This window comes from Emys orbicularis, chromosome 4 (assembly GCF_028017835.1).
Source record: "Emys orbicularis isolate rEmyOrb1 chromosome 4, rEmyOrb1.hap1, whole genome shotgun sequence".
In the NCBI taxonomy this organism is placed as follows: Eukaryota; Metazoa; Chordata; order Testudines; family Emydidae; genus Emys; species Emys orbicularis.
Window position 1 is genome coordinate 130,836,213 of NC_088686.1, and position 10,877 is coordinate 130,847,089.

Below are 10,877 nucleotides of genomic sequence, written 5' to 3' on the forward strand. Positions count from 1 at the left end.
CAGGGTCTGTGTGCTCGGAGACGGGATTGGGAACCCGCCCATGCACAGCCATGGCGAGTAACGTGACACTCTACAGACCGAGGCCCTGGTGTGCTAGGTGCTGTACAAATGCTGAGAGACCACCCCAGCCCCAGCCCCACGCAACTGACAGAGAAGGGACTTGCAAAGGTTACGCCGCAGCAAGTGGCCCGGTGGGTAACAACCCAGCTCTCCCAGGGCCCAGCCCAGAGTCCTAAGCACTGATCTACGCTGCCCCCTGTGCTCTCTGCTGCACACGAAGTGTCCAGGGGCAGCAGAGGAGGCATTTGACCTCCAGGTCCTGAGGGTCGTTTCTGCTATCCCCAGTGGCTGGGAGACGTTCCCGCTCACAGACAACGCACAGGGCAAGGGCTTCTCCAGGACCAACCCCCTCCATGCGCTTGTGCCAGGAGCTACCCACTTGAGGCAGCAGTAGAGACGCGTCCCGGCTTCACGTGCTCACAGTCCTGTCTTTGGGCCTGACTCATCTCCCCTGGGACCAGAGCCTCCTGCAGCGATGCCTGGTTAACAAACGGCTCGTACTGCGTGCTAGGTGAGCGATTCCCTCGCCCCGGCGCTACAGGATGGGGGCTGCATTCCCACCCCCCCCTTCGCCCCAGGACGCTGCTCCCATGGGAGACAGGTACCACGTGCCAACGACACAAGGGGGCATGGGAGGGCTGGGCATGGAGCCCAGACGCCTGCCCTCGGGTAACAGGGGACGAGCACGTGGGCACTGAGGATGCCAGCGGGATGGCTCTCGCTAGGCCCTGCACCACATGGCACAGAGGGCAGGAGCGGGGGCCTGGAGAGAAGGAAGGATCCAAGCACACAGATTGAAGGGGTAGGGAGTGAATCATAGAATATCAGGGTTGGAAGGGACCTCAGGAGGTCATCTAGTCCAACCCCCTGCTCAAAGCAGGACCAATCCCCAGAAAGATTTTTACCCCAGTTCCCTAAATGGCTCCCTCAAGGATTGAGCTCACAACCCTGGGTTTAGCAGGCCAATGCTCAAACCACTGAGCTATCCCTCCCCTCTGGGGACTGGCAAGGAGAGAGTTAACTCTGTCCAAGCTGGGCTCCCTTCTTGCTGCAAGGGGGGCTGCTGAGTGTGGGCAACAGGAGAGGGCTGGGATCAGCAGGGGGACAATTCTCCTTCGAGGGGGGGCTAGTAGAGCAGTTTTTTGGGGGGGGGGGGAGGGAAAATCCATTCACAGTCCATCCCCCTCCGCCCCTCCAGACCAGCTTTGGGAGCAGGGGCACAGTTGTACCGCGAAGCCACCACAGGAAAATCCAAAGCGTTCGGCATCCTGGTGCAGTGCCCTGATGCCACCCAGGGGCGCATCAGCCGGGCACATGTCAATGCCACACCCTGAGTGTGTCTGTCCCAGGGCGGCGGCAGCCAGAGCCTCGGACAGCTGGCTAGGAGAGCTTCTGCCCTGGGGCTGGGGCACGCTAGCGCCTGACTCCCCTTGTCGTCACTGGGGGCTCTGCCCCTCACAGCACCCGGCCCCTCCATTCTGCCCCTGCCCGCTCTCCGGCGATCCAGAGCAGCCGACCCCCCCGCAGCAGCCAGGTCCCGGGCGTCACCCACCTCATCCTGGGAGCTGATGAGGCGGGAGGTGACACCCGTGGTGTAGATGCTGCCGCTGGCATCCTCATGGATTTTGATGTTGGACTTGCGGTGGCGGGAGTCAGGGTCCCGGGCACTGTCGAACAGGTCCAGGATCTCCTCGTTGTAGAGCTGTGGGGGAGGGAGACAGGGCAGCGGGTTACTGGGCGGCACGAGGCTTGCTGCAGAGCCTGGCATGGGGCTTCACAACTTACCTCCCGCCACTGCGGGGTGCACAGGGGCCGTGCTCAGACCCCTGGGGCCTCCTGGCTCCCTCCAGGTAACCCGACCTCCCCCATATGCCTCCTGGGTCGTCCCCCCCACCTCTCCTCCAGGTACTCCCAACCTCCCCCCCCAATGCCTCTTGGGTCCCCCCCCTCCTCAAGGCCTCCCCTACCCAGCACACGCAGAGCAGCACAGTGCCAGCGTGCTGTCCCGATGATCCCTAGCTAAGGGCACAGACTGGAGCAGTGAGTTCCCCAAGGCCATGCGCCAAACCAGTGGCAGAACCAGGAATAGAAAGAACCCAGGCATCCTAGCTCCCAGGCCATGCCCACTAGGCCTTGCTCTCTCCTTAAAAGCTCTCAGAGAGCAGACAGGAGGCCGAGGAGCCAGCTCACCGCACCTGGCATTCCCCCCATCGCCATGGCCGTCAGTCACCCAGCACTGTCCGTACGTCTGGGGACCCTGCTGTCCCCCTAGTTATCTGGGACTAGAGTCCGAGCAGGGTAATTATCCAGAGCCCAGCAAGTCAGGCCTGGCCCGCCGGGGGTGGGGTGGGGTGGGGGGGGGGGGTGTCATCACTGACAGATTGACCTGCCCCGGTGGAGAAAGGGGCTAATTAGGGCTCCAAGCCGGGAGGTCCCCAAAGGCAGGGAAGCCAGAGCCAATTCTGCACCTTGCCCTGGATTAGCTTTGCAAGCAAGCGGTGTATCACCAGCCCAGCTACTGCTCCCCTGCTGGGAGCAGGAGCAACATGGAAGGGGCGAGCACTGAGCAGAAGGCGGCGGCGGAGGAGAAATGGATTTAGTGCCTGTGGCTAATCGGGGGAAGGGGCAAGAACAGCAGGGCAGGTGCATTGAGCCCATCCCAGTCACTACAGGGCAGGAGAACGGGTGGGCTCAGAGGAAGCCCCCTGAAGGCCAGGTCCAGAGGGGCTATGTAGTGGCTCCTCCTTGGCAGAGCAGCGTAGAACAGACAGGCTTCACCCCATCTACGATATTAACAGGCCCCTCTTTACCCTAATATGCAAGCACCTAACAATCTACCGTATTTATCCTCACGCCTCATTGTACAGATGGGGAACGGAGGCCAGAGAGACCAAGGGACGTGCCCAGAGAGTTACCTTGGGCATGCATGGCAGAGCAGGGAGGAAAACCCCAGGTCTCCGAAATCCTGCCGTAGGGCTGATCCAGGCTGTGACCCTACACGAGGGATAGGTAAAGTGACCCGGCCGTCCCCCTTCCCCAGCCACCACCTGCAGATGGGATCCTGCCCTGGAGTGGTGGGCGTGCCTGGCCTCCCATTCCTTCGCCCGGCTGGCTGACAGTTCTATGGGTGGCACAGGCTGGGACCTGCCCATTTGCGTAAGTGACGAGAATCCAGCGAATCATTAACAGGGTGGGTGGTGCGCTGAAGTCCCAGAAGGAAGCTGGGCTGGGGCCTCACTGCTTGTGGTGCTAGACAGGCTGCAGATCTCAACCTGGGCCTCTCGCCCACCCGGCCTTCGCCAGAGATGCTGGGAGGCCATGTTCCGATCACAGGGTCTGGGCCCTGGCCCAGGACACAGAGTGGAGCAGTGAGTTCACCAAGGCCACATGCCAAGTCAGGGGCAGAACCAGGGGTAGAAGCCAGGAGTCCTGGCACCTGGCTGGCATTAGGCCCGTACGCAGTTCATTGCAAGGATCCCAGCTCAGGGGCTAGCGGGAAAGCACCGCAGAGCGGCTCTGAAGATAAGGCTAATCCGTTCCACTGTCCCTGGAAGTTAGCTCCAGAGGAGTAAAGCCTCCCCTCTAATGAACCTGCCCGGAGAGGTCACAGGACACGGGTAAGAGCACAGCAGATACAACAGCACAGGTAATTACCTTGCATGCTGGCAGCCTCGGGAGCTTTAACGGACCCCCACTATCACCCCAACGAGAGCACCTTTTATTCCAGCTGTGCATACCACGGCGCCGAGATGCAGCCACCTCTGGGGTGGAGGGCAGCTATCAGCACACCCCACTGCGGGAGAGGGGACATTGGGGCAAACCAGTCCCCACAGGACTGCGCTACCCTGCTGGGTTTGCAGGGAGCGTGGGTGTTCAGCGTGGAGACGACAGGCGCTATAGGCCAGCTGAGCCGGTCCCTGCATGCGTAGTGATGTTCTGGCAAAGCAGCCAAGCAGGCAGCTAAAGAAGGCCTTATCTACCCTGGCCATCTCGTGCAGCTGCAGCCAGCCAGCCAGCCGAGGAGCCGGTAGTGTGGCCTAGTGGCTAGAGCACTGGCCTAGGACTACAGAGACCTGGGTTCTGGTCTGTTCCCAGCTCTGCCACTGGCCTGCTGGGTGAGTGACTCCCCCTCTCAGTGCCTCAGTTTGCCCATCTGTAAAATGGGATCATGATACTGATCTTCCTTTGTAAAGCACCTTGAGCTCTCCTGAGGCAAAGCGCTAGATACCAGCTGGGTCTCGATGATGCGACGGTAAAGCCTGAGCTCTGCCTACACTAGGGCCTTCGCGGTCACTGTGATTCTGTGGATCGCCTGGAGCGAGCAAGGCTGGGCACAGCCTGCCGGGGGAATACGAACGGGTGACTCTGAAATAGACCAGAGGGGTTTGTCTGGCGGAAACTCCTGCCTCATGCTGGGACTGGAGGCTCCAGAAGCCCAGACATCTAAGTTTCTGAAACTATTTAACAGGCAAAAATATCCTGACCAGAAAACAGACAGGACACAATAAACTCAGCAGGCAGCCCCCAGCTCCAGCACTGCCAGTGTCATTAACCCTTGCAGCGCTGGAGTCTCTGCTGTCGCCCCAGCAGCCTCTGGGCTTTGTCAAAGCTTCTCTATAGCCGAGAAGCTAGCATCTGCCAGCCCGGCCTTCAGACTGGACGGCTTCTGGTGCTGAACCTACAGAGCTGCAGCAAGGCCAAGGAGAAGGGTTTTCAGATGTAGCTCCTCTTAGCCTAGGTGGGATGGTTCAGTCCACGTAAAGGGTCCACCAGCCACCCCGTGGCAGCCACGGCGTTGGCCAAGTTTGCACAAACTCTCCACATGCCAGTGCAGTGGGGCCAGATCCTCAGACATAGCTTCATTGAAGTCACTGGAGTTACCCAAGCCCATAAACTCTAACAGGGCGTTCCCAAAGTGGGTGTCGCTGGGAGGAAAGGGATCGAGCAAAGGGAAATGTAGGCTGAATAGCAGGAGGTTTCGACAACAGCGAGATCTCCTTTGGCGACTTACGCGGTGGGAGTCCCAGCACCCTGTGGCATTCACAAGCAGGACTGGCTGGCTCTGGGGAAGATGGGATCTCACAGGGTTCACTGCAGCACTTGTGTCGGATCCTATAGCTCATGCCCAGGGCTGGGCAGTCACACAACGCTGCTGGCGGAGGGGCACTCCCCGCCGTACTGAATGAGAAGCAGGGTTAACCACCACTCAGAATAGCCTCGCCCCGACAAAGGGATTTCAAAGGAGGTGCCAATGAGCAGGAAGTCTTCCCGCGTCCTGCTTCCGTGCCAGCTCACAGGCACTCAGGGAAGAGCCAAAGCCCTGCCAAGGCTAGAGATCCTTGGGAACACGGTCGCACTTCCGGCTGCTTCAGATCTGGGGCAGAAGAGATGAGGAGGGTGTCATGGAAGCCGGGAAGGTTTCCTATTGGGGTAACTTACCCAGCCAGGTACAGGGGTCTGAAGTCATACGGGTCTCAACTCTTTGCCCAGATGGAGAAAATGGAGCTCAGAGACTTTCCAGGGGGAACTCTGTGCTCTAGTGGTTTGGGCCTGATCATCTGGAGATGTGCAATCCACTTCTGGTTCGGACCCAGGCTTGCCTGATCTTTGGCCAGTCACTATCTGTACCTCCATTGTAAAATGGACCATTGGTATTTATCTAATTCATCAAGGTGTTGTGAAGCCCAAGAAAATACTCCTCTGAAGGGATAGATATACAAGGATCATTGAGGGCACTGTGTCAGCAGTGGGATTAGACTCAGGACCTCCCTGCTCCCAATCTTTCAGTCCTTTCTAGGCTATATAGCCTTACAGCAGATGCTTTCTCCTCTACACTTTTCCAACAGGGGAGGCATTTCTATGTTGAAGTGGGACTAGTTTTCAGATCACTTGAGATTTTACACATTCTAAAAAAAAAAGCTCAAGTTTCAGGATTCCATGAAATTATGCAAAAGTGATTTGGCAAAATAGTGTCACAGTGGTTTTCCGTGATTTCACAAAATCCCTCTCACCCAGCTCTAGTCACTAAACACAAGGATGGCATAGTCTGGATCGATTATACCACAGCACACATTTCTCTATCAACATGATCCGAAAGTAAAATGCAAAGCCAATCCTTTGAAAAGCTCCTGGCTTTTCCACATGCGTTTGGGGCATTACCAAAATAGAAACTTTGTCAGAACAGTGGGGCTAGCTATATACAGCCTTCCTGCATTCGCCCAGATAAGTCATTCTAAACCCATTCCTGTCCTGAACTGCTGATGGATGCTGCATTTGGTTTTTTCATATTCCACCCCAGAACTAGCTGCGTGTGGGTAAGAGCTGAAGCAATCACAAAGTACACAGTCTGCAAGGCATGATGGGATCGTTCTAGATGAAAGGTGCAATAAGAAAGGTTTGGATAATGATAGGAACATGCTAAAATTAGGCTCTGGAGACTGAGAAACAGGGCAAAGAGGTGGGAAGGGCCAGTACGTTACTTTCAAGGTGATGAGAAAGCCTGAAGCAATAGATGGGGTGGAAGGCGCTTGAGAATTCCTGCTCAGCTGGGGAAGGCTGGGAAAACCTGCATCCTTTGTACAGAAACTGGACTTTGGCCCAAATCTGGATGCAGACAAGTGGATGCAGAGTACACGGACTGCAGTGGAGCCAGCCCTCCAGCTCCCAGACACAGAGGGGGCACAGATAACCAGCACCACTGCCTCCCAGAGAAGCCAGAACATAAACAGTCAGCACCATTTTATGTAGGGCCCACAGCACGTGCCCCCCTGAAGCAGTGCATGAGCAGCTGTGGTTTGCGGTCGCTGGGACAGACACCCCCACCCATACCCTGTTCCGGGGTGTGGGAATGGCAGCTCCTCATGTTCTGGGGCCCCAGCTTGCTCCCCCCTCGCTCACACCCACCTCCAGGAACTGGGCGCTGACTTTGAACTCTGGCACGGCTGTGCCACGCTCCTGCGCTGCCCGCTTGCGCCGCTCGATGCCGCTGAAGAGATGGGAGATGGCCCGCGGGATGATCCCGTGCTCCTCCTCCGAGATGTTTGTGTCAAAGCCGGTGCCCATGGTGTACGTCTTCCCAGCGCCGGTCTGAAAGGGCACAGGACGGGCACTTAAGACAGCCCCAGGGCGCATCAACCTAAGAGCAGCCCCCTGCAGCTCCAGCCCTGGGCTGCCAAACCCAACCTGCACCCGCCCCTCCCTGACTATTCCCCAACAGCTCTGTTGATGCCCCAAAATCCCAACCCACGGCCCCCCCAATATTCCAGCCCTGGGCCTCTGCCCCTGCACCCCACCAACGAGCCTCAACTCCGACCTGCAGGCCCAGCCAAGCACCTTCCCGCATGGCTTTGCTGGCGCAGCCAGATAGCCCACAACTGCTAACAGCCGAGCCTGGCTTCAGTGCAACAGCCCAGGTTTACCGCCGAGACACAGGACGGGGACAGCCGGTACCTGGCCATACGCCAGCACAGTGGCATTGTAGCCTTCGAAGCAGCCCTCGATGAGTTTGCTGACGCAGGTGGTGTAGATCCGCTCCTGCCACGTGTCCAGGTCGAACACAAAGTCATAGGTGAACGCCTTGTCCTTTCCCAGCAGCACCTGGGGCTCCCCAGGCGTCACTGAAGTGCAGATGTGGCATCCCTCAATCTTCTCCTTTGACAGCTGGGGACGGATCCTGCCAGCGGGAGAAGACAGACAACTGAGGACACAACAATCTTACTTCTCCCAGAGCACCCTGCATCCCTGCAGCAAGGGGGACCACCTTGCCCACCAGTGAAATGCAGCCACCTCTGGGCTGCAACCTGACAGCAGCTGCTTAACCACACAAAGTAACAGTCTGGAACAGGAATACCACACCCAGGTGAACCTGCGGGATGCAGGCTTTAGAAAGGCAGCTGGAATTTGGTCAGGGTGGCCCCCCGACTCTTGAGACTAATGCAGTAAGATACTTAGAGACCACACAAAGGGTAGGGACCGAGGTGTTACTGTCACCTCAATGTTGCTGGTTCAAATCCCCCCAGTCAGTAGCTACTGACAGCAATTCCCATGTGATGGTTGCTTGGCCCGTAGCAAGTGATATTGGTGGGCCCCAATATACACACACTGGTATATGAGGGACAGTAAATTGTGGGGGAAGGTTTATGGAAAATATCCTTCTGCTATTATAAAAACAGTTCCTTATGATTATTGGTCTTGCAGTAGCTCATAGGAGCCCAAGTTATGGATCATGACCCCCTGGGGCCAGGCGCTGTACAAACACAGAACAAGAAGAGGGTCCCTGCCCCAAAGAGCTGATGATCAATTGTGAGACAAGAGACCACAGGCGGCTGCTGACAGACGACGAGCACAAGGAAACACGGCCCTGCCCAAGGCTAACAGAAGTCTTAGGGCTGGTCCACACTGAGGCGGGGGATCGATATAGGAAACGCAACTTCAGCTACGAGAATAGCGTAGCTGAAGTCGACGTTTCCTATATCGAACTAAAAGTACTTACTTCGGGTCCACGCGGCGCAGGCAGGCTCCCCCGTCGACAGCGCTTCCTCCTCTCGGCGAGCAGGAGTTCCGCAGTCGACGGGGGAGCGCTTCTGGGATCGATCTATCGCGTCCAGATGAGACGCGATAAATCGATCCCAGAAGATCGATCTCTACCCGCCGAATTAGGCGGGTAGTGCGGACCAGCCCTTAGAAGCACCTTTCCTATTTATTAATGGCTCCCTGGCCTAGTCAGACGCCTATCTCCCTCCTCCTCACATTCTGCTAGAAAGAGCAAGACCCATGTTTTCAGCACTGGCCTCTGATTCTGGAGGCTTCTCTTTCTGGGGAGCCCATTTTGAGACAATTGGGGCCCAATTCCCAGAGGTACTGACTGTCCCGCAGCTCCCACTGACGTCAGCTGGATTTCCTTGTGCTCAAACCCTCTGGGAAAAAAAAATATCAAGGCCCACTGTGTCTCAGGCTGGGCCCCCCAGAAGCAGAGGCACCCCAAATCCGTGGCTGCTATTGAAAGTTTGTGTTGACCAGCTCCCATTTTCATTTGCACAATAAGTGGGTCAGGTCAGAAGATGCTGGATGCTCCCTAAAGACTGTTCCCAGGGGCAACTTGGGCCCTCGGGTGGATTATTTCTCCTTCCAGACCTCTCTCCCACTCCTTTACTGCTTGCAACCCCTCACCCCATTAGATACGTAGGGGTCCCAGCTGCTAATTTATGGCAGTGGGTGCATCAGAGTGTCCTAACTGGAATACGGGTTTGGATGACCTGGGCACGTACAAACTACTAGGACAGGTAACACCTGGTTTAGATATGCAGATCCTCAATCTGCAAGGCATAGGTACGTAGCCCCCCACATCTGCGCACAGCCCCAAACCGCACACCCAATTCAGGGATCTAGAAGAATGCATGCTCACTCATTTAAAATGTTATTTATAAATTCCTAGAGGGACCATTCTGATCACACAGTCTCATCTCCGGCATAACACAGGCTTTCCCCAGTAACTTCGGAATCAATCCCATGATATGTGGGTGAGCTAAAGCAGATGTATTAGAGATGCACATTCTTGATTTCAAAGCTTCAAGGGATGGAGTATCCACCACAGCCCTGGGTAAGTGGTTCTGGTGTCTACTTACCCTCACTGTTCAAATAAAACACAAACCTGTGCTTTATGTCCAGCCTGAATTCATCTGATGTCAGCTCCCAGCTGGTAGAACTCATCGTTCCTTTGTCAGATAGACTACTGCAGTGCACATGTTCAATCCACATCATTAAAAGCTCCCTTGACGCAGTTTCCCATCGTACAAATTTGAGGCTTAAACATTTTTGCCCAAAATCAGTCATTAAAAATAAACCCTGGGGTAATCCGAATATTGCTAATCAAAACAGACAAGGGAAAGAGACAATACAAACCCCACATGAGCGAGACCGGGGAAGCCAGAGATGAAAATCAACCCAATCTGAGCCAGGAAGGGAAGAGCTCGGCTAAGGGTCTTTTCAGTACTCGCTCTCAAGTTCTTCATTACCTTCTAAATCACAGCGCTGAAGGCCAGAAGAGACCATGAGCCAGTCTGACCTCTGTAGCTCACAGGCCATCAGCGCCACCCCAGCATCCGCACAACCCAAATCAGATCAAGTAATCGTAATTTCACACACACACCTAAAATTCTGCTGTTACACGGGAATCAACAAAGAGAAATGTACTGCTAACAAAATGACCTGCAGCTTTGCTTGGTAAAACAGCTGCTTTTGCTGAGATTTTAAAGTCTCCTATTTTCAGGGGATCAGCCTGGCAGCTCTGAAGCTGGCTTGCCTGGGAAGAATCAGGGAGAAAAAACATGACACCAAATACCCTGATAAAAACTCTTTTTGGAGACTTATTGACAAAACTTCCCTCATTGGCGGTTTTATAAATACTTATATTAATTCCTTTAAAGCCATGGAAGCCAATAGAATGGACCACATGATTAATACCACCACCCTCTCACTAAGTGGGGCTTATCAAATAGTGTCCGATATTATCCTCAGCTACTGTTTAATGTACTTTAGCCATGGGTGAAGCAAATCCTGCATGGCCACTCTGTGCCTCAGTTTCCCCATCTGTAAAGCAGGGATAATGATATCAAATACCTTTGTAAAGCTCTTTGAAATCTCTGGATGAAAGATACTGTGTAAGCGCTAGGTGTGAGAGACTCAGACTTTAAGGCCAGAAGGGGCCATCTTGATCATCTCACCTGGCCTCCCGCACATCGCAGGCTGCAAAACCCCACCCAATCCTGTAATAGACCCCTAACTACTGGCTGAGTTACTGAAGTCCTCAAATCATGGTT

The 10,877-nt window shown here is 55.3% G+C and overlaps 1 protein-coding gene across 1 annotated transcript in view; it reads right to left on the minus strand.

Annotated features, from left to right (window-relative positions):
* The window catches only part of LOC135877863 (kinesin-like protein KIF21B), a 41,981-nt gene extending 32,213 nt beyond the window's left edge, over positions 1 to 9,768 (minus strand). The window contains exons 1-4 of the mRNA XM_065403393.1: positions 9,710 to 9,768; positions 7,510 to 7,732; positions 6,964 to 7,146; positions 1,613 to 1,762 (exon numbers count right to left, since the gene is read on the minus strand). Of these exons, the coding sequence (XP_065259465.1) occupies positions 1,613 to 1,762; positions 6,964 to 7,146; positions 7,510 to 7,732; positions 9,710 to 9,768 (615 nt within the window). The remainder of the gene's footprint in view (positions 1 to 1,612; positions 1,763 to 6,963; positions 7,147 to 7,509; positions 7,733 to 9,709) is intronic.
* Between the last annotated feature and the right edge of the window lie 1,109 nt (positions 9,769 to 10,877).